Raw genomic sequence first — 24,641 nt, forward strand, 5'->3', positions numbered from 1 at the left:
CCACTTGCAAACCATGTGCTTAGGCAGTTGAGCTATCTCTGGTTCCATATTTCATGATCTTAGTTGCTAAAAACAGAGCAAGTATTTATAATTGTAATATTAAATATAAAAGTAATTATAACTTGTTGTGGGGGAGGGTTAGCTCCCAGTGGTACTCGGACTCCTCTGGGCTTCATGCTTCAGAATGACCCCTGGCAGTTTTCAGGGAACTGAATTGGTATTTGGCCACATGCAAATTAACTTTGGTGCTATCTCTCTGAGCCACAATTGTTCATTCCTAACTGCTTTGACTTTTTTTTCTTTTTTGTTTTTTGGGCCACACCCCAAGATGCTCAGGGGTTACTCCTGGCTATGTGCTCAGAAATTGCCCCTGGACCCTACCTGCTTTGACTTTACTGAACTAGTCAGACTTATCTCTCTTTAAGTCTGCAAAAGCAGTGAAAAAGTGGTATATGCAGCTGGGTAACAGCTGTGCTCACAGTTCTGGGGCCAGAACGACAGCACAGTGATAGGGCATTTGCTCTTCATGCAGCTGATCTGGGACAGACCTGGGTTCGATTCTCGGCATCCCATATGGTCCCCCGAGCCTTTCGGGAGCGATTTCTGAGCACAGAGCCAAGAGTGCTCACAGTTCTGTCATATCTCACTGAAGACATTTTATTGACTGGTTCAGCTTTTATTTTATTTTGTTTTGTATTTTGGTCTTGGGTCACACCCGACAACACTCATGGGTTATTCTTAGCACTGCACTCAGGAGACCATTTGCTATGCGAAGATTGAACTCAGGATTGGCCTTGTGCAAAGCAATCACACTACCTGCTGTATTACTGCTCTGGCCCTTGTTTACTTTTTTAAAGAAATATTTTCAAACATTTTGATGATTTCTGCTTAGCTTGCATACAGTTGATCTCAGTTTTATCATTGGCATTGCATATGATTCCCCTAGCACAGTGGTCGGCAACCTGCAGCTCGAGAGCCACATGTAGCTCTTTACACTTTTAATTTGGCTCTTCTGTGTGCCAGGCGGCCGCTCCAGGAGTCAAGACTCTGCTCCTGGGCCCGAGAGATAGCACAGCAGCGTTTGCCTTGCAAGCAGCCGATCCAGGACCAAAGGTGGTTGGTTTGAATCCCGGTGTCCCATATGGTCCTCCGTGCCTGCCAGGAGCTATTTCTGAGCAGACAGCCAGGAGTAACCCCTGAGCACCTCTGAGTATGATCCAAAAACAAAACAAACAAAAGACTCTGCTCCTAGCCTCTGTCAGTGCGCATTCTGTGTGCAGCCCCTGCAGCCAGCTCCAAGAGTGTAAGATGATACCCAGTATCAACCCTAAACAAAGGTGTGCCCCCAATGTCCTCCTTTCTTAAACCTCTTTCTTTGATATGTAAAAGCCCACTTGGGGGGCTATACCCAGAAGATTCCACATGCCAGTTATTCTGTTTCTCTTCAGCTGGTATGTTGGGGGCTCTGGGCAGGACAGCTAGCCATAGATCCCCTGGCTGACCACTTTGTCCAGGGGACTGAGATTTCCCCACTGAACCCTATTGAGGAGTTCTGTTCTTACTATTATTCATTTTCAAAAGCTTGCGGGCACAAATGCGCCTGCACCATACATATACTTTTTAACAACACCCAAAAATATTTTTTTTTTTTTGGTCTTTGGGCCACACCCGATGGTGCTCAGGGGTCACTCCTGGCTGTCTGCTTGGAAATAGCTCCTGGCAGGCACAGGGGGACCATATGGGACACCGGGATTCGAACCAACCACCTTTGGTCCTGGATTGGCTGCTTGCAAGGCAAATGCCGCTGTGCTATCTCTCCGGGCCCCAAAAAATATTCTTAATTCTTGACTGTTTTTAGGGAAAAAAAAATGGAATTCCCTAGATTTGGAGGATAATATTCAAATAGGTCTCTAAAATCAGTGTATATGTAGATGTGACTTCCTATACAGTGGTCCTCTCTGACTGCCAAGCCTAAACTAAAAACAATTCATCTATACAATATATATAACCCCTGATATATTTTCCCTCCTCCACACCAGAGCCCCTTCTACTCCCTCATCTCCCAATCCGGATTCGTTATCTTTCCCTTAATTATCCCTCTTTACCCTCAGTTCTTTAATTTGTTAGGCACCAAGACTCACCTCCTGCCCCAAAAGATTCTGCCCTTTCGCACACCCCTACAAAGCTCATTATTACTCCTTAACTCTCTCACCCCCAACCATCAGTACCTCACATTTACCCTTCTTTTTTTTTTTTTTTTTGTGGTTTTTGGGTCACACCCGGCAGTGCTCAGGGGTTATTTCTGGCTCCAGGCTCAGAAATTGCTCCTGGCAGGCACGGGGGACCATATGGGACGCTGGGATTCGAACTGATGACCTCCTGCATGAAAGGCAAACACCTTACCTTCATGCTATCTCTCCGGCCCCTACCCTTCTTAACTTCAGTACTACACAGTCCTAATTACAGACCAAAGTCGTGCATTGGATTTAACAACTCCCAACTATTTCAAAAGACATAAAATGGACACATATGTCTTTTGAATATTTTATGTGTATTTTCTTTAACAGCTATAACTTTCTAAATATTCTTTTACCGTGACGATTCTTCCCACTTTTTATCTTGTCTTCTCTTTGTGAGCTGTTCAATAAGGAATTTTGGTGGAAGAGTCCCTCAGTTTAATGCTTATGATTGAACCATGTCATGGGGATTGTGGACTTGTTCTTATGGCCCCCATATGCGCTGATAACGCCATGTGGCGTTGTTCCTTGTTTACATAGGCACATTAAAATGGGAAAATACTATACATACAAATAAGTTCTTATCTAATAGAGATTGGAACACACAAATCTCGTAGTGCAATGAGGCCTTACACCCTGAACGTTGATATAATGACCTGGCACAGGCCTCAGAAGAATGGGCATCCTCCATTCACCCCTGAACCAGGGAAGGTATCTACGAAACATCCAAGGTTTTTTATAACAACACCTGGAAGCAATCCTCTACCAGGGAAGACAATACCATGGCTCTGACATCGACCTGCTCAAAAGAGACTTCCCTTAACACTAAGAAGACTTGACAACAACAACCTGCTTACAGGACAGGGTTCTCTGCATTGCCCTTTAATTGTGAGGTGAAACTAGAGGACACTCTACACCATTCTGACTGCAATATAGGATGTGCAGAATCCAGGATCTTTAATACAGAAACATGATACCAACAACAGAGACTGTGTGAAAAATAAAAGTGTACTGGCACCACAGACAAGCTAGTTTGCCTGGAGCCTAGAGTTGGTCTTATGCCGGGAAACTTCACGGTTAGGGTCTCCTTGTATTTAGGCCAAGGCTTTTTCTTTCCATGTCCCTCATATTTTGGTGGGCCTATGCAAACAATAATTGCCACTCTAACACCGTTTTTACTGTGGTCCTTTGACTCTAATCCTTAAGAAAAACAACCCACTTAAACTTTTGAGGTTAACTTAAACTAATATGCATGTGTATGGAAATGTAAAAAAGTACTTTGCCTTCAATGTTTAAGGAGTTACATAAGTTTTATGGCTTTAGATTGCTTTGTGTGCTGCTAAGAAATATGTACTACAATCTGGGGACTTGAGGGACAAAGTAATTGTACATGGGTTCTGTTTTATTTTTCTTAATGTTCTTTGGCTGAACATTCAAAGTTAAGATATCAGCAATGGGACTACTGAGAATTCTGTTTAAGGGTGATTGTCCTTCCACTGTAACTTTACTGTGTCCTCTTTCTTTGCATCTTTGTTCTCATAATTAAAAATAAAAAATTAATTAAAAAAAAGCCCACTTATATATGTACTTTTGTCTCTCTCTTGACCTGAAGCCTCCTGGTATTGGGAATTGGTTTTAATAAAGAAAGGTGTTCTAGCTTTTTGGGCTCGAGGCAGAAAGTACAAGGTCAAAGGCCATGGACTCCATGATCATCCTTTCCTGGCTAGCTTGGTTTATTATTTCTTTCCTGCTACCCTGCTTCTTCAGACCAGGTTGGGTGGGGTTTAGAAATACAGTGCCTGGAGTGATCTTAAAACACATATTTTAGGGGCCGGAGAGATAGCATGGAGGTAAAGCGCTTGCCTTTCATGCAAAAGGTCATCAGTTCGAATCCCAGAGTCCCATATGGTCCCCGGTGCCTGCCAGGAGCAATTTCTGAGCCTGGAGCCAGGAATAACCCCTGAGTACTGCTGGGTGTGACCCAAAAACCACACACACACACACACACACACACACACACACACACACACACACACACACACACACAAAACAAAACACTTATTTTGCACAAGAGTGGGTATCTTCCATGAAGGTATTCTCAACCCAGAGTTTTCTTTTCTGTGGATTCTCATGTTCAGAGTACTCTTGATTAAAGTTGTGAGCTAATGCCCTTCAATGCTGTTTTTCATATTGATTATGACTTTCTGCATAATATATGTACCAATCGGAAATTTTTTGCAAGAGTGGAAACATTTCAATATCTCCTTAGACACAGCTATCTCAGAATCAGATTCTTTTTTGAACACATCCATCTTATGTCTCACTGTAAAAACTACTTGTGAAACTACCCTGCAGAGAAATATTAAATTCATAGAGAAAATGAACAATATCTGCCAAATACACAAGCTTAGCTACCCATCCCTTGTCCAACTGGGGCTGTACAAAGTCAGAATTCTGCTCTCACAGGAACTGAACTACTTCTTCCCTCTTGCCAACAGGGCGAGAGAGCACCCTTCCCCTGAACAGCCACTTCACTTCTTCATGGAGAAGATGCTAATAGTCGGCATCCATACTCTCACCCAGGTGGTGAATAGCCTCGATTTGATCACAATTGTGAATTTTACAAATTATCTTTACTGTGTCATCTGTTACAGAGTTTAGTTCAGCAGGGAGTTTTTTTGAATCCAGTCTATCATACAATGAGTAGATACAAGGTACAGGTGTGCAACTTCTGTTTCTTGTGACTACACGAAAACACTGAGCCATACACAGTGCATCATCTGTACATACATCAACACATCAATTATTCTGAGTGAAATGAGTCAGAAGGAGAGGTTGTAGACACAATAATCATTTGTGGCATATAAGAATAATAAATGGCAATATGGTAATATCTAGAGAAAATAGGGATGAGGGACAGGAGGACTAGTCCATGATAGGAAGCTTGCCATAAAAAGTGGTGAGTTCAGTTAGAATAGAGAAAACTACATTATGACGTTGATAGTTGGAACGTATCACTCTGGACAAGAACTGGATGCTGAAAATGGATAAGTGACATGCATGGTACCCTTTAATTAACAATATTGCAAACCACGGTGTCATAAAGAAAATTTTGCAGCTCTCAGTGTCATAAGGGAAAAGAGAGAGAGAAAAAAGCAAAATACCTGCCCCTGATATAGGCAGAGGAGGGTGAAGGGGGAGGAAACAAGGGACGTTGGTTATGGGGAAAGTGCACTGGTGAAGGGTGGTGTACATTCTATGACTGAAACTCAAGTATGAATAATTTTGTAACAAATATGGGGCCGGAGAGATAGCATGGAGGTAAGGCGTTTGCCTTTCATGCAGGAGGTCATCGGTTCGAATCCCGGCGTCCCATATGGTCCCTTGTGCCTGCCAGGAACAATTTCTGAGCCTGGAGCCAGGAATAATCCCTGAGCACTGCCGGGTGTGACCCAAAAACCACAAAAAAAAAAAATATGCTTAAATAAAAAATTATTTTTAAAATGTTTCAGGCACTCTATCAAAATTCCTTTATGATATGATATCATATGCCTTTAACAAAGTGCCGTTTTTGTTTTTGTGTGTATTTTAGTTTGGTTTCTTGCAGCACACACTAAAATGCCAATAGATTTTTTTTCCTTTCAGTGAAATCACTACTTTTCTCAGGAACACTGTCCTTGCTTTTAAAGATTGTTAAAAGGTTTTTCTCTTTTGTTTCATCTTTATATTGTAGGGTTTCAAATTTTCAGCACATTTTGGTTATCAAGGTAAACGTTTTGAAATGTTTTGCTTCCTTATCATCAGAAATCAAAGCATTTTTCCTCGAGAAGGGTGTTCACTATCCAGAATTAACAAACTATCAATAGATTCAAAAACTGTATTTCATGGTGGATGTTACTTCACATCAACATCAGCTTAATCATAAACTACAGGGGAAAGGAAACACAATTTTTTCGATGTTAGAAGAAGTTATTTCGATTGAAAACAAATTATCTGTTTTTGCTCAAGATTTTGACAGAGAAACTTTGATTCACCTTCTAAGCCTGTTGAAACATCGCCAAGAAAATAATTCTGATATTGACACCTATTTTAAAACAGCACTTTTAAATATGAGGGAAGCTTTTCTCAAGAGGTTTCAGGATTTCAGAAACAGCAAAGCGACGTTGGCCTTTGTTAAAAAAAAAAAAAACCTGGATGCCACTGTAACGGAATTAAATTTTTCTTCCTTTAATATCGACACTGGTTGGGCCCGGAGAGATAGCACAGGAGAGATAGCACAGCGGCGTTTGCCTTGCAAGCAGCCGATCCAGGACCAAAGGTGGTTGGTTCGAATCCCGGTGTCCCATATGGTCCCCCGTGCCTGCCAGCAGCTATTTCTGAGCAGACAGCCAGGAGTAACCCCTGATCACTGCCGGGTGTGGCCCAAAAACAAAAAAACAAAAACAAAAACAAAAAAAAAATATCGACACTGGCAACTTTGAAATGCAATTGCTGGATTTAAAAAACAAAGAACTGTGGAGCTTGAAATTTGAAGTCTTTGTGCTAATTTAGAAAGATTGGAGAAATACAAATGTGAACTTAGTTCACAGCACAAGTGGTCTGCTTTGAAAGACCTGGAGAAGAAGATATGTTGATTTTTAACACCTGAAATAGTATTCCTGACTCAGATAATCAACTAAAAAAGCTAGCGATTGCTGTTCTTTCCTTGTTCAGATCTACATATTTATACGAACAATCATTTTCAAGCATGAATCTTATCAAGAGTAAATTGAGAAATTGTCTCATCGATGAGAACCTGGAATCGTGTCTAAAATTAAAAACAACAACATACAAACCTGACTTACTCAAACTATCCGAGGAAATGCAAGGCCAATGTTCACATTAGTGTTTGTTGACTTTGTCAGTCATTGTCAGGATGTAATTTTCTCTACTTTGTAAGGCAAATTTTACAGGATTTAACGCTATCGATAAATAATATCGTTCTAAAGCTTTTGTTTTATTAGTTGTGTTATTTGTATTCTCCCAAGCTATGTGGATACTTGCATGCAGAATATTCTCTATAAAAACTTATTGAAACTAAAAACAGTGTACCATCCTATGTATTTTCGGTTTTAAAAATGTGGCTCTAGGGGCCAGAGAAATAGCATGGAGGTAAGGCGTTTGCCTTTCATGCAGAAGGTCGGTAGTTCGAATCCCCGCATCCCATATGGTCCCCTGAGCGTAAAACCAGGAGTAACCGCTGAGCGCTGCCAAAAAAAAAAAAATATGTGACTCTCAAAATAAATTTCAATCATGGTATTGGCGAGATTTCGCTCAGTTGAAAAAAAAAAAGGTTGCCGACCACTGCCGTAGCACAACCAGGAGTGACTCCTGAGCATAAAGTCAGAAGTAAACTCTGAGCACTGTTGGTCAAAAAACAGAACAAAAGAGGGGCTGGAGAGATAGCATGGAGGTAAGGCATTTGCCTTGCATGCAGGATGATAGTTCTAATCCCGGCATACCATATGGTCCTCCAGCCTGCCAGGAGCAACTTCTGAGTGTAGAGCCAGGAGTAACTCCTGAGCACTGTCAGTGTGACCCCCCCAAAAAAAAACAGAACAAAAGTATTTGATACAGTACATGGATACACAGTAGGTGTTTAATGCTTTTTTCCCCCCAAGTCACACCTGTTGGTGCTCAGAAACAGGAAAAAACGATTGTAAACAAAACAAAACAAAACAATTCGTTACTGGGGATCAAACCTGGACCTCCTCAGTTCAAAACATCTACTGACCCATGTAGCTAGCTGACCCTCAATAAATATGTAGATTTGAATCTACCTGAGTAGATTCTGGTGGATCCAGCTGAAAGAAACTAAAAGTTTATGATTTAGTTAGCGAAATCAAAGTCCAGGGTATTCCTCAGATGTTTAAGGCCTTGATTTTGTTTGTTTGTTTGGTTTTGGGCCACAACTGGTGGAGCTCAGGGGTTACTCCTGGCTGCACTCAAATTACTCCTGGCAGGCTCGGAGGACCATATGGACCATATGAGATGCTGGAGATTGAACCTAGGTTGGTCATGTGCAAAGCAAATCTCCTACCCGCTGTGGTATCACTCTGACCCCAAACCTTGATTTCTATTCTGGCACCAAAATAACAACGAAAGTAAATTTTTTTTAATTATTTTTATTTTTGTTTATTTATTTATTTATTTTTGTTTTGTTTTGTTTTGGGTCACATCCGGCAAAGCTCAGGGGTTACTCCTGGCTCCACGCTCAGAAATCGCTCCTGGCAGGCTTGGGGGACCATACGGGATGCCGGGATTCGAACCAATGACCTTCTGCATGAAAGGCAAACACCTTACCTCCATGCTATCTCTCCGGCCCCAAAAAGTAAATATTGAAATAATTCATTTTTCCTTTTTCTTCTATAGAAAGTCAAATCACGGGTTCAGATCTGCACCTTATTGATGAGACTCGTCTTGAAGGTCTTGGAGTAAGGTAAGAATGATAAGTTGTCATTGTCATCAAACAACATACTGGCAAAGACCAAAATTTGTTGCTCTTAACTGTTCTTATTTAAATGTATGAGGCTTGTTTGGTTTGGTTTGGTTTTGGGGTCAGATTTAGCTGTGCTTATTCCTGGATTATTTCTGGCTCTGTGCTCAGTGATCATTCCTGAAGGGATTTGATGGGCTCTATCACATACAGGGAGTAGAGCTTAAGTCAGCCATTTGCAAGGCAGGTACCTTACCTACATTCCTATCTCTCTGGTCCCTTGACTTTTTTTTTTCTTTTGGTCTCTCAAGGTACTTGGACTACTAGCATGGTATTTGTGGTAACTCTGTGTTTAGGACATGCTGGGATGAGTGGAGGTGTGAGAATATTGTTGCATTTAGACCTCCTGTATGCAAAACAGATCAACTAACTTTTTGAGTTATTATTTCTTGCCCAGCCGTCTGTCATGTTGTATTACATATTTAGGTTTTGGTGCCACACTATATAGTGCTTAGGACTTCTTCATGGCTTTGCACTCAGGGATCTCTCCTGGCAAAGCATGGGGAAATGGAGTATTGGGGATCTAACCTGAGTTGGCCAAGTGCAAAGCAAATGCCCTACCTACTGTACTGTCCCCTGGCCCAAACCCTACCTTTGCTGTATTTTTGTTTGTTTTTGATTTTGGGCCACACCCAGTGATGCTTAGGGGTTACTCCTGGCTATACACTCAGAAATTGTGCCTGGCCCGGGGGACCATCTGGGACACCAGGGATCAAACCCAGGTCCATCCTGGGTCAGCCACTTGCAAGGCAAATGCCCTACCACTGTGCTATTGCTCTGTCCCCCTCTGCTGTATTTTTTTTTTTTTTTTTTAGTTTTTGGGTCACACCCGACAGTGCTCAGGGGTTACTCCTGGCTCCATGCTCAGAAATTGCTCCTGGCAGGCACGGGGGACCATATGGGACGCTGGGATTCGAACCGATGACCTCCTGCATGAAAGGCAAACACCTTACCTCCATGCTATCTCTCCAGCCCCCCCTCTGCTGTATTTTAAAACAGAGTCCCTCTCTTTGCCTTGCACATGACCAACCAGGGTTTGAGTCCTGCTTCTCATATGGTCTTCTGAGCACTGCTAGGAGTAAGCCTTGAGCACAGCCAGCTGTGACCCAAAAACCAAAAAATAAAATAACATCCCCACGACATGCCCCCAAAGTAAAAATAAAACAGAATTCCCTGGGCTGGGATGATAGCTCACAATTCTAGTGATCATGCTTTCCATGTAGGACCCCTAGATTCAAGCCACAGCACTGCATAATTTCTGAGCACCAAGAAGGGATATAAGAAATACATCATGATGTATTTCCCAATATCAAAATAAAATCTTTTGCCAGTTTTTATATGCAAATCATATTTAATATTACTGTTGATTCCTGTTTGGGGAGAGGATACCTCAATTAATGCTCAGGAAACCTGGGGATCACTCCTGTCAATACTCAGCCAATCTTGCCAGCCTGCCTGATGGCTCAATACAGTGGTCTAGAATTGTCGTCTGTGGACCAACAGCACTAGAGGAAACCTGGGCCATATTCTGAATTGAATTGCTTTAGGGCCTTTTGAGGCCTTCCCCACTTGGTAGTTCTGGAGGATTTATGTTGTGCTTGATGTGCACCTCAAACCTTAATGCTATCTACTCAGCCCCTTATTCCTTTTTAAGAATTTTACTGTTGGGGCCGGAGAGATAGCATGGAGGTAAGGCGTTTGCCTTTCATGCAGGAGGTCATCGGTTCGAATCCCGGCGCCCCATATGGTCCCCTGTGCCTGCCAGGAGCAATTTCTGAGCCTGGAGCCAGGAATAACCCCTGAGCACTGCCAGGTGTGACCCAAAAACCAAAAAAAAAAAAAAAAAAAAAGAATTTTACTGTTAATGCATTCATAAAATTTGTAGTAATCAAGTTTTTACTCTCAAGCTCAGCATAATTGAATATTATACAATAATATACATAAGATTTGATAAAGAAAGCAAATGGTGAGAAAAATCTAGGCTGCAGTTTTATCTTGAACATATTTTGTATTTGTAGGGGTTGAAGAGATAGTACAGCAGAACTGGATCATTTCTGTTGCAGGGTAGAGGATGTGACATTGGGCTGCTGTAGTTTATACCTAAGGGGAAATCTGCCTCTCCCCCACTTTCTGAGAATGCCACAGGGGTATCAGCCTGGACTGGGTACTGGCCTCTACTGGGAAGTAAGTATTCATGGCCATTATTTCCTTTTTTTTTTTTTTTTTTGGTTTTTGGGCCACACCCATTTGACGCTCAGGGGTTACTCCTGGCTATACACTCAGAAATTGCCCCTGGCTTGGGGGAACCATATGGGACGCCGGGGGATCGGACAGCGGTCCTATGGTAGCGCTTGCAAGGCAGACACCTTACCTCTAGCGCCACCTTCCCGGCCCCCCATTATTTCCTTTTGGAGCTTGATGGAGGAGCTGAGCATTATTTTTTGTCTTGTTTTGGTTTTTGTTTTTTGGGCCACACCCAGTGGCACTCAGGGGGTTAACTCCTGGCTCTGCGCTCACAGATCACTCCTGGAAGGCTCGGGACAATATGGGATGCCAGGGATTGAACTCAGGTCTGTTTCATGTCATCCTGTCAAGGCAAATGCCCTACCACATTGCTATCACTCCGGCCCCAGCTGAGCTGTTTTTTCGCCCAAAAGATGGTGGCTTTAGGTGGGACTGTTGGGTTGCTAACTTTTTTTTGTTTGTTTGTTTGTTTCTGGGCCACACCTTGCAGTATTCAGGGGTTACTCCTAACTCTGTGCTCAGAAATTACTCCTGGCAGTCTCAAGGGATCATATGGGATGCCTGGGATCAAACCCAGGTCTGCTGCATGCAACTGCTCTACCTGCTGTGCTATTACTTTGGATCCTGCTAGTTCTCCTTTAAGTACGAACAGCCACTTAATATCTGCTATTTTGGAAAGTATAAATATTGAGCATTTCCTTCACTAGAGTTCTTCCAAGGTATAGAATTACCTTAAAAGATTCCAGTGGAACTGGTTGAAGTTGTTCTTAGTGACACCAGGGCACGTAGCTTAATTATTTTAACCTTGTATTGCTTTTCTCTTGTTTCCTGTTTTTCTGTTCCAAGAATTGACATTTAAAATACACTTATGTGTATGCAAACTCTGTGAGCTTGGCTTTCTAGGGGGAATCCAGTTTACACAATCTATTTTCTTTATTTTATTTTATCATCATTTATAATCTGCTGTTTAAAAGTTTCTTTTGCGGGGCTGGAGTACAACAATTAAGGCCTCTACTGGACCTGGCCAACCAGTGTTCATTTCCCAGCATTCTGTTTGGCTCTTTGAGAACAGTCAGGAATGATTACTGGGTGTAGATCTGGAATTAAGCCTTATACATCTCTGGGTCTGGCCCCAAAACCAACAAAAAGTGGTGGAGATTTTTTTTTTTTTGTTTTTTGTTGGAGCATTGAGGGATTGGTCCTCTTGGGCTTACTCCTGGTTCTGTGCTCAGGGGTTAGGCAGTACTGGGGATTGAACCAGGATCAGTTGCATGCAAGGCAAACATCTTAATTCCTGTACTCTCTCTTCAAGCCTAAAAAGTTTGTTAAACAAAACAAAAAAGTTTTTCTAGGAAATGTCATTTAATGTAACCTAAAATTTATACCTTAAATGTATACCAATTGTGAAAAGTAGTAGTAATAGTTTCATAGTAGTAATACTTGAAGTGGGGGCCGGAGAGATAGCATGGAGGTAAGGCGTTTGTCTTGTATGCAGAAGGTTGGTGGTTCGAATCCCGGCATCCCATCTGGTCCCCTGACCCTGCCAGAAGCAATTTCTGAGCATAGAGCCAGGAGTAACCCCTGAGCTCTGTCGGGTGTGACCCAAAAACAAAACAAAAGTAAAAAGGAAATGTCAAACCAGAAATAAAATCTTTTATTTGTTTGTTTGGGGACTGGAAAGATAGTATAGTGGATAGGGCACTTGCCTTGCACAGGACCGACCTAGATTTAATCCCTAGTAAAGCATAGTGTCCTCCAAAGCACTGCCAAGAGTAATTCCTCAATGTGAAGCCAGGAATAACTCCTGAATATTGCCACTATCACCCAGAAAACAAAACAAAAACAAAAACCTTATAAATTAATTATCCTGGTCCATGACTACTTTGTCTTGTTTGCTTAAAATATTTTTTTAGACCTCAATGATAGTGTGTTGGGAATGCGATGCTTGTCTTGCATTCATTCAATCTAGGTTCGATTCCCAGTACCACATATGGTATAGTGAATGTGGCCAGAAGTGATTTCTGAGCTCAGAATCAGGAGTAAGCCTTTAGCACAACTGGATATAGCCCTAAACCAAAACCAAAATTATAATATTTATTTTGAGTTAGGGAGATAGTACAGCAGGTCAGGTGCTTATATGCATACAACAAACCCAGTTTCTATCCCAGTACCACATAGGGTACTACAAAATCTCTAAAAGTGACATAGAGCCAGGAGTAAGCCCTGAGCACCAAGTGTCACTCCCAAAAAGCAAATAAATAATTGATTTTAGGTATAGAATAGGAGGTAAGGCACTTGTTTTGCACGTGGCTGCATTCACCATAAGCCCCTGAGCACTACTGGGTGTGTGGACTTCTTAAATAAAGGCTAGGTGTGGCTCCCCCAAAATAAAGTATTTTGGGGCCGGATTTATAGCACAATGGTTAGGGCATTTTTGCCTTGCATGTGGCTGACCTGGGTTCAATCCCTGGTATCCCATTAGGTTTTCCATGTCCCCCAGGAATGATTCCTGAGGGCAGAGCCAGGAGTATCTCTGAGTACCACCAGGTGTGGTCCAAAAACCCAAAAGAAAAAACAAGCATTTATTCTAGCTGTTGCTAAAACAAAATAAAAATCTTTTTTTTCTGGGAATGTTTGTGTTTTTAATTATATATAGTTTCTCTTTGGGGGTTCATTGAATGATACATAATGAATATTACCTCATGAAAATATCGGTATGCTCAACTGGAAGAAAAGTTGCTCAAAGGAACATGATTGAATTTTCTATTGTTTACTTTAATCTGATTTCTCTTTCTATTTATATAAATAACCTAGAGTTGATTACATACTATTATTTATTCCAGAGATTATTAAGCAAATAATGACATGTTTTCTTAATTAAAATTTTAGTTCCTTGGAAAAGAGAAGCGAGCTGATAAAAATTTTGCAACAACTGAATCAGTATACTGATATAATGAAGGTAAAAGGAATCTGAACTTATTTATTTGTTATTTTATTTACTTTTGGGGACCTCATAGACAGTCTCCTGGGGGGGGGGCCCACTGGCTATTCTCTTTCAGTCAACTGGGCTAGTAGTTCAATGAAAAGTGCAGAGGATATGGTGCTTCTTAAGGTCCTCTGGTACTGGGAACATCCAGGCCATCTGGTAGTACTGGGTGCTTCTAGGACTACATCTTGTGCTACTCAGGGTTCTTATGGTGCTGGGAATCAAACCCAGGTTCATCACTTACTAGGCAGCCTCCTTCGCTCCTGTACTATCTCCCACCTTCAAACCCTTTCAAAAAAGTCTATATATTTTTTGGTTATTTTTGGTCACACCCAGTGGCACTCAGGGATTATCCTTGCTCTATTCTCAGAAATCATTTCTGGCAGTCACAGGGGACCATTTGGGGTGCTGGGATTCAAACCACGGTCTGTCCTGGATTGGCTGCGTGCAAGGCAAACACCCTTCTGCTGTGCTATCTCTCCTGCTCCCCCTTTCAAAATTGTATTTATATAATTAAGGAGGAATCACTTATTTTCATTTTTTAAATTAAATTTAATTTTTTGGTTTTGGCGACACACCAGTTTTTGGTCAGGGTTTTTTTCCTGGCTCTGTGCTTGGGGATCACTCCTGGCAGGGCTTGAAGGGACTATATTCAATGCCAATGATTCAACCTGGATTGGACATTACAAAGCAGGTGTCTTATTCATTCTGTTATACATATCAAATGATGTGTATTCAGAGCAGAATACTAGGTATACTTGGTCTCTTTTGGACCCCTTTAGATTTTATTCCATTCTTCCCTTCAAAGGTGGTACTTAATCATTATCGGGGTGCTTTTTACTTTTATTAATATATATGTGTGTGTGTGTGTGTGTGTGTGTGTGTGTGTGCCAAGCAATGTATAAATATTTTTGCATGTTTTTAAACGTTTTATAAATCTTTCTTTTAACTTCATTGATTGATTGGCTTTTGGGTTTTGTTTTTTTTTTTGTTGTTGTTGTTTTGTTTTTGGGTCAGACCCGGCAGCACTCAGGGGTTACTCCTGGCTCTACGCTCAGAAATCGCCCCTGGCAGGCTCAAGGGACCATATGGAATGCCGGGATTCGAACCACCGTCCTTCTGCATGAAAGGCAAATGCCTTACCTCCATGCTACCTCTCCGGCCCAATTGATTGGCTTTTGGCCCACACCTGGTGGCACTCAGGGATTGTTCCTAGCTCTTCATTCAGAAATCACTCCTGGCAGGCTTAGGAGACCATATGGGATGCCGGGAATCAAACCGGGTCTCTCCCAGGTCAGCCACATGCAAGGCAAATGCCCTACACAGTGCTATCTCTCCAGCCCCCCATTTTGTTTTTTGTTTTTGGTTTTTGGGTCACACCCAGCAGTGCTCAGGGGTTACTCCTGGCTCTACACTCAGAAATCCCCCAGGCTTGGGGGACCATGTGGGATGCTGGAATTCGAACCACCGTCCTTCTGCATAAAAGGCAAAAGCCCTATCTTTGTGCCATATCTCCGGCCCCGCCAGCCCCCCCATTTTATAAATCTTAATAGTCTAAAATGTTTATAGAACAAATATTGTTATTCGTGTGCTACAAAATGAACCCAGAGCCTCATGTATGGTCCCACAGAACAAATTGCTTTTTTGCGGGGAGCCCACATCCATCAGTGCTCAGAGCTTACCAATGGCTCAATCCTCAGAGATCACTCCTGGCAGTGCTGAGGGGACAATATGGCGTGCTGGGGATCAAAGTTAGGGCAGCCAAATGCAAGGCAAGCACTCTTCCTCTCCCGCTTCCCATAGAACAAATTTTTGACAGTTTCCTACATAACACGAATAGTCCTGGTTCTCCTTGGTCATATAATAAATTGAGGAGCAGGTGTTCCCACACTTGACAGAGCTCAGAAACTGCTTCTGTCTCTGTGCTGAGGAGAGATCCCTGACAGTACTAAAGGGACCATATTATGGTACCAGAGAATTGAACTTGGTAGGTAGATCAAAGGCAAGCATTGTAATTTCTATTATATGCTCTCTGGCCTCATAGGTTAATTTTTAAAGATGTGATAAATTTTCTTGTCAGTTAGGGATTTTTTTTTTGTTTGTTTTTTTCGGGCCACACCCGTTTGATGCTCAGGGGTTACTCCTGGCTAAGTGCTCAGAAATTGCCCTGGCTTGGGCGGACCATATGGGACCATATGGGAGATCAAATTGCGGGATCAAACTGCTGTCGCGATCTTTGATCTTTCCTTGGCTAGTGCTTGCAAGGCAGACACCTTACCTCTAGCGCCACCTCGCCGGCCCCTAGGGATTTTTTTTTTGGGGGGGTCACACCCGCCAGCGCTCAGGGGTTATTCCTGGCTCCATGCTCAGAAATTGCTCCTGGCAGGGAGACCATATGGGATGCTGGGATTCGAACCAATGACCTTCTGCATGAAAGGCAAACGCCTTACCTCCATGCTATCTCTCTAGCCCCAAGGAATTTTTTTTTTTAAATCAAATGTAGGTTCAAAAGACAAAAATATTTTTTCAGGAGCCAGAGAGATAGCATGGAGGTAGGGCATTTGCCTAGCATGCAGAAGGACAGTGGTTCAAATCCCAGCATTTCATAAAGTCCTCCCGAGCCTGCTAGGAGCAATTTCTGAGTGAAGAGCCAGGAGTAACCCCTGAGCGCTGCTGGGTGTGATCCAAAAACAAAAAACAAAAACCAAAATTTCTTTTTTTCCAATCCTTATTCTTCCAGGCATCAAAAGCTCAGTTTTTCATTCCTATATATCCTAAGAAACATTATAGCAATCAATTTTCCAGCCCCAGAAATCTTAGAATTTCTGGTAGGATGGATTTAAAGTGAAGATCCAGCAATGTGAATTTTTCACAAAGTTTTGGGGATGATTTTATTTTATTTATTTAAGTTGATAGGTCACTTCTGCTGGTGCTCAGTGGCTGCTCACTGTTAAACACCCTTAGTGTTCCGAGTCACACCCAGTGGTGCTGCTGTGGGGTGGGAATAAGGGGGTGTGGGAGATGCTTGTAATTCTGTATGAAAGCATGTATTCTAGTCTTTGAGCTATCTCCATGGTCCTTCGAGGGTGATTTTAATTCCATAAGTAAAGAAAAGATTCTTTGGTTTGGCAAAGCTGGGCGACAACATGGTGCTAGGAATTGAACCTGTACTTCCTGCGTGCAAAGCATACAATCCAACCTGTTGATATCTTGCCATTCCTCTTTTGGTTGTTGTTTGGTGGCGGCCAACCCCATTGGTATTGGCATGGTCCCCATGTTTCTGGCTCAGTGAATGGGGGTCACTCCTGATTAAAGGGATGTGTTGATTTTAGGGCCAGAGAGGTCTTAGTGGGATGACCTCCTGCTTTGCATGGAGGAATAGTCCCTAAACATTGCCAGATATGGACCAAAAACCCAAAAGAAAAGAGAGAACGAAATTTATGATTTTTAAATCTGTAAAGTTAAGACAACTTTGTATGAGGGGCCAAAGGGATAGAACAGTGGGTAAGGTGCTTGCCTTGCATAAGACTGATATGGGTATGATTCCAGGACCCCCTATGATCCCCTGAGCCCATTAGTTGTGATCCCTGAGTTTAGAGCCAGGAATAAGCCCTGAGCACCACTAGGTGTGCCTCCCCACGGTCCCCAAATCTGTAAGGTATAGAGTATCTACTGTAGGTAGGTATAGAGTAGGTATAGAGTATCAGATAATGCACAGTATTGTGATGGATTCTGAGAATTTGACTGTCAACTAGACACAGTCCTTTACTTATTAGAATTGCATGTTTTTTGTTTGTCTTGTTTTCATTTTTGGGCCACACTGGATGTGCTCAGGGCTCTGCACTCGGGGATCATTCCTAGCTTGGGAGGATCATATGCAGTACTCGGATCAAATTCAAGTCCACTGTGTGCAAGGCAAGCGCCCTATTGACTGTATAATCTTTCTATACCTTCTCTTTTTTTTAAAGGGTTTTGTTGATGTATCTATCTAGATACATTACAAAAAATTAGACTTTCCTGTAGTTTATTCCTTTTATGATCTAAATATGCATGCATAATATGTATGTTTGACTTGAATAGGACCCTCCTTATTCAAGGATAATTAAATCATATCCATATTAAAAATGATTGAAATCATTATCTTTCTATTAGAATCCATTAGGAAGAAGTAAGATATACCAGATCCAAAATACTTGATCTGTCTGGTAGTGATACCTAAATAAGGTAATGATTATCTTGTTATTTTTTCCTCAGTGTTTTTTATACTTGAGAATAATTAAGTAGCTTTAATTTTGCATTATCAATAGGAATAGTTACACATAGATTTTAGATGGACTTAGATTGTTATTTAAATTAATTTAAACACAATTTTCTAGGTGATTAACGATCCTGTCCATGGCCACATTGAACTGCACCCTCTACTCATCCGAATCATTGACACACCTCAATTTCAGCGGCTTCGATATATTAAACAGTTGGGAGCCGGTTACTATGTTTTTCCAGGAGCTTCACACAATCGATTTGAACATAGTCTAGGGTAAGAATTGGGTGGGGGATTTAATTACTTAAGTACTTTCTCTATCTTATGAAATGAATGACTCATCTTTTAGGGAAAAGGCTTTTTGTTTTTTGTGGTATTGGGAATCAAGGGTTTTTTTTTTTTGGTTGGTTGGTTTTTGGGTCATAGCCAGTGTTGCTCAGGGGTTACTCCTGGCTCTGCGCTTAGAAATTGCTCCTGGCAATCACGGGGGACCATATGGGATGCCGGGATTCGAACCACCATCCATCCTGGATCGGCTGCGTGCAAGGCAAATCCCCTACCACTGTACTATCTCTTCAGCCCTCTACTTTCTTAAGTAATAAGTTGCTTATTATTTGGGGGTTGGTGGTGGCCCAAACACAGTGGTTCTTAGGGGCATACCTAGTGGTACATGTTTCTTTTAGGGTGCTGTGTGTGTTCCTGCATAGTTTTAGATAAAGCCTATTCAGTTAACTAACCTACCTTCGAGACATATTGGAACACTTGAGAAACATTAAAGTTCTTGAAAATCAGGGCTGGCAAGATGGTATAGCAAGTAAGGCGCTTGCCTTGTACACAACTGACCTACGTTCAGTCCCTGGCACCCAAACCCTGCTGGGAGTGATCTCTGAGTATAGAGCCAGTATTGAGCACCACCAGGTATGTTCTAAACACGCTCAAGTAAATCAGTGGATTTAGTTAAGTTCCTGGCAACCAAAGTATCATTGATCTTTCAAAAAGTAGAGTGACTTTATTTTCTCTGCAGTGTAGGGTATCTTGCAGGTTGTCTAGTTCGTGCATTGCATGAAAAACAGCCAGAGCTGCAGATAAGTCAACGAGATATACTCTGTGTTCAGATTGCTGGGCTTTGTCATGATCTTGGTAAGTTATACAAAAAGCCAAAGTTATGGTTATATAAAACAGTAGCATGTTTTCTATTGTTTTTTTCTCTCACTGTCTCCTTTTAGCTTTTTGCTTGTTTGTTTATCATACCTCTAGGTTTTTGGTTTCTATTCTTTTTAGAATCACACCCAGCAACGCTCAGGGATTACTCCTGGCTCTATGCTCAGAAATTGCCCCTGACAGCCACAGGGGACCATATGGGATGCCAGGATTCGAACCACTATCCTTCTGCATGAAAGGCAAACACCTTACCTCCATGCTATCTCTCCAGCCCCTAGTTTCTATTCCTATCTTCGTGGCTCAATGTTCAGGGTTATTCAGACTTTGCTTGAGGTGGGAAAGCATGTGGTGCTTGGAATTGAACCCAGGTTAATTGAACTCAGATTCCTATATATAAAGCATGGGGGCCCATATGGGATGCTGGGGGATCGAACCACGGTCCATCCTAAGTTAGCGAGTATAAGGTCTCAATTCATTTCTTTTTTGTTTGGGGGCCACACCTTACTTTGCTCAGGGATTATTCCTGGCTCTTAGGATCACTCCTGATATGACTTGGGGAACCATATGCTGTTCCAGGTTAATGATCACAGTTACACTAACCCTTGGTTGTGGCACTCAGAGATCACCTATCATGATGTAGTGTTGATGCACTCAGCTGCTGTGTTCACCAAGGTTTGCACTCCTTTAAATTGTGCCTTAGCTGAGGCACAGTTCAGGGTTGCTGTGGTACTAACATAAGTACTCATCTGAGGATACATCTGGCTATGGCTCTAGCACATCTTTTTAGTTACAGTACTCATGGCGGGGAGGGGAACTCACAACCCATTTTTGTGGTATTCACACGTAGATGTATTGTGGCAGGAAATTGCCTGTGCCACTAGGGATTGCAAACATCCAGCAAAGCTGCCAGGATCCTTTCCAGGACCCTGGGGATTTGAACTTGTAACATTTTGTACATGTAAATATACTTTTACATCTGCTTTGTAAGGCTCTAAACGGTATCTGGAAAATTGTGGTTTGATTCTTATATTTGGGGATCTACACTCTGTGTAGATCTGACTCTGTGCTCATAAATCACTCCTGGCAGGCTTAAGGGACCATGTGGGATGCCAAGTATTGAACCTGGTTTGGTGTGTACAAGGCAAATGCCCTACCTACTGTGCTATCTCTATGGCCTCTGAAAATTGTTATTAATTTTTCAATGGTCTTTAAATGTGCCATTGATTCTTCTTTTTTTTTTTTTTTTGGTTTGTTTTTGGGCCACACCTGGTAACGCTCAGGGGTTACTCCTGGCTATGCGCTCAGAAGTTGCTCCTGGCTTGGGGGACCATATGGGACGCCGGGGGATCAAACTGTGGTTCGTCCAAGGCTAGCGCAGGCAAGGCAGGCACCTTACCTCTTGTGCCACCGCCCGGCCCCCCATTGATTCTTCTTAGGATGATTTTTTTTTTTTTTTTTTTGCTTTTTAGGATACATTTGGCTGTGCTCAGGTCTTACTTCTGGCTCTGTGCTCAGGGATTACTCCTAGTGTTGCTTGGGGGACCTATGAGATACCGGGGATGAAACCCAGGTTGGCCGCATACAAAGTACACTTCCTACCTGCTGTATTATCTCTTGTATTTTAACTGAGTTAAAATCTAGAAATTTTAGGGGGCCGGAGAGATACATGGAGGTAGGGCATTTGCCTTGCATACAGAAGGACAGTGGTTTGAATCCCGGCATCCCATATGGTCCCCCAAGCCTGCCAGGAGCGATTTCTGAGTGTAGAGCCAGGAGTAACAACCCCTGAGCCCTGCTGCGTATGACCCAAAAACAAACAAACAAAAAATACATATTTGCTCTGTAGCCTGTTGAGTTATTTCTTCTGCCCCCAAGATTTATATATTTATATATATACTATATATATGTATAAATATACAGAAATATATGTACAGATATGGGCCACATCAGCAGTGCTCAGGGCTTCTTTGCATTACTCCTAGAGATGCTCATTGGATCATTTATGGTGCTGGAGATTGAACCAGGGCATCAGCCAAAATAGCCACATGAAAAGCAAGAGTCTTGACCTCTACTATCTCTTTTCTCTCTGGTTCCAGTTGATCATTTAATTATAGTCTGATGATATGAAGTGTCTAACTTGCATGTATGAGAGTTGAAGATTTAGCTCACAGGGCTATCTGTATGCATATACTTTGCATATTGGAGGCCTATGTTTGATCTTTATAATTCGTGGATACTGAGCACTGCCAGGAATGACCTATGAGCATTAAGCTGTTAGAGCTACTGAATGTTGCTGGATTTTTTTTATTTTTTTATTTTTGTTTTTGGCCCATACCCTGGCTATGTGCTCAGAAATCGCTCCTGGCTTGGGAGACCATATGGGACGCTGGGGGATCGAACCGCAGGCAAGGTAGATGCCTTACTTCTTATGCCACTGCCCCAGCCTGGAAGATATTTTTATTTTTTATTTATTTATTATTTTTTTTTTGTGGTTTTTGGGCCACACCCGGCAGTGCTCAGGGGTTACTCCTGGCTCCATGCTCAGAAATTGCTCCTGGCAGGCACGGGGGACCATATGGGACGCTGGGATTCGAACCGATGACCTCTTGCATGAAAGGCAAACGCCTTACCTCCATGCTATCTCTCCAGCCCCGATATTTTTATTTTTAAACTTTTTTTTCGGGGGTGGGGTGGAGTCACACTTGGCTCTGTGCTCAGAAATCACTCCTGCCGGGATTCAAACCACCATCTGTCCTGGTTTGGCTGCACCTACCATTGTGCTATCTCTCAAGCCTCCTGCTAAGTATTTTTTTAAAACAAAAAATTTATTTTGGGCCGGAGAGATAGCATGGAGGTAAGGCGTTTGCCTTTCATGCAGAAGGTCATTGGTTCGAATTCCGGTCCCCCGTGCCTGCCAGGAGCAATTTCTGAGCATGGAGCTAGGAGTAACCCCTGAGCACTGCCAGGTGTGACCCCCCCCCCAAAATAATTATTTTATGGGCCAGAGTGGTGGCACAAGTGGTAAGGCGTTTGCCTTGCAGGCGCTAACCTAGGATGGACAGCAGTTCCCATATGGTCCCCCAAGCCAGGAGTGATTTCTGAGTGCATAGCCAGGAGTAACCTGTGAGTGTCATGGGTATGGCCCAAAAAGCAAAAAAGAAAAATTTTTTTAAATTGTTCTTTTTCTTGGGCCCGGAGAGATAGCACAGCGGCGTTTGCCTTGCAAGCAGCCCATCCAGGACCAAAGGTGGTTGGTTCGAATCCCGGTGTCCCATATGGTCCCCCGTGCCTGCCAGGAGCTATTTCTGAGCAGATAGCCAGGAGTAACCCCTGAGCACCGCCGGGTGTGGCCCAAAAACCAAAAAAAAAAAAAAAAAAAAATTGTTCTTTTTCTTTTATAACAAACATTTCCCTCCCCCACAATCCCTAATAATTTTTCTTGTTTTAAATGTGTTTTATTTTTTGTTCTTTCTAAGGTCATGGTCCATTTTCTCATATGTTTGATGGAAGATTTATTCCACTTGCTCGTCCAGGTGTGAAGTGGACGGTATGTATTCATCTGTTAGATAGTTAATAAAATCGTTTCTTTTCTTTTTTTTTTTTTTTTTTTTTGGTTTTTTGTTTTTGGGCCACACCCGGTGACGCTCAGGGGTTACTCCTGGCTATGCGCTCAGAAGTCGCTCCTGGCTTGGGGGACCATATGGGACACCGGGGGATCGAACCAGGGTCCATCCAAGGCTAGTGCAGGCAAGGCAGGCATCTTACCTCTAGCGCCACCGCCCGGCCCCATAAAATCGTTTCTTAAAGCAGCCAGTGCTTTGTTATAGCATACTTCCCCATTATAGTTTTTAGGATTTTAAAGATATATTTATTTGTTTATTGATTGATCATTATAGTGATCCATCAGAGCAGAGTCATTGACTCCATTTTTACAATTATCGAGGCTAAATAAGACAAAACATGGGGCTGAATAATATAGTAGTTATGGTACTTAAGCTGCACATGGGTAATCTGGGTTCCATCCCCAGCATCCCATGCCCTACAAGGAGTAGATCCTGAACTCAGCCAGAAGTGACCTTTGAGCATCTCCAGATATGTCCACTCCCAGGAAAAAATCCTCCAGGGCTAGAATGATAGAATGGTGGTAGGGTGTTTGCCTTGCATGCAGCCAACCCAGGATGGACCCCAGTTCGATTCCCGGTATCCCATATGGTCCCCTGAGCATTGCCAGGTGTGGCCCCAAAACAAAACAAACAAACGAAAAGAACCCCAAAATCCTTCAAAATCCTCCAAAATCCTCCAAAATCAAACATCTTTTTTTTGGGGGGGCCCACACCCGTTTGATGTTCAGGGGTTACTCCTGGCTAAGTGCTCAGAAATTGCCCCTGGCTTGGGGGGACCATATGGGATGCTGGGGGATTGAACCGCGGTCCTTCTTGGCTAGCGCTTGCAAGGCAGACACCTTACCTCTAGTGCCACCTTGCTGGCCCCTAAAATCTTTTTATTTTGTTTTGTTTTGGGGCCACTCCTGGGATACTCAGTGCTTGTTCCTTGCTCTGAGCTCAGAGATTACTCTTGGTGGGCTTGGGTGACCATAGGGGATGCTGGGGATTGGTCCTAGGTCAACCACATGCAAGGCAAATTCTCTACCTCTGTATGATCTCTCCAGCTTAGATTGCATTTTGATAGTATGCCACAGAAATGATACTATAAAATTGTGTTATTATCTGGTCATTTGACAAATATCTGCAAAGTTTATTCACTATAAATTTATAATTTCCTCTTTGTAATTGTTAAATTTTTTTCTCTGAGTTTTTGGTAATTATTAAAATCTTGAATCAATTTAAAATACTTAGTGTTTATGGGAGAGATAGCACAGCGGTTAGGCATTTGCCTTGCATGCGGCTGGCCCGGGACAGACCTGGGTTCAATTCCCAGAATCTCATATGGTCAGTCCCCCAAGCCTGCCAGGATCAATTTCTGAGCGCAGAGCCAGGAGTAACTCCTGAGCACTGCTTGGGTGTGGTCCAAAATGCTGTAGACATCCTGCATCTCAGCAATTCTAGTGGGACAGAGTCCTTCAAGAAGGAGAATGGATAACAGGAGCAGAAGAATATGAAAATATGAGATAATTGAGACCACACAAAATGCATTGTATGGGGACCCGCATTTGCATCATATGTGATACAGGCAAGAGACAAATTTATCTCCAGGCTG

General features: G+C 42.4%; 1 protein-coding gene across 1 annotated transcript in view; it reads left to right on the forward strand.

The window, feature by feature from the left end:
- The window catches only part of SAMHD1 (SAM and HD domain containing deoxynucleoside triphosphate triphosphohydrolase 1), a 51,390-nt gene that overhangs the window by 2,343 nt on the left and 24,406 nt on the right, over nt 1–24,641 (forward strand). The window contains exons 2-6 of the mRNA XM_049779458.1: nt 8,649–8,715; nt 13,906–13,975; nt 18,379–18,539; nt 19,288–19,403; nt 22,901–22,971. Of these exons, the coding sequence (XP_049635415.1) occupies nt 8,649–8,715; nt 13,906–13,975; nt 18,379–18,539; nt 19,288–19,403; nt 22,901–22,971 (485 nt within the window). The remainder of the gene's footprint in view (nt 1–8,648; nt 8,716–13,905; nt 13,976–18,378; nt 18,540–19,287; nt 19,404–22,900; nt 22,972–24,641) is intronic.

This window comes from Suncus etruscus, chromosome 9 (assembly GCF_024139225.1).
Source record: "Suncus etruscus isolate mSunEtr1 chromosome 9, mSunEtr1.pri.cur, whole genome shotgun sequence".
Lineage (NCBI taxonomy): Eukaryota > Metazoa > Chordata > Mammalia > Eulipotyphla > Soricidae > Suncus > Suncus etruscus.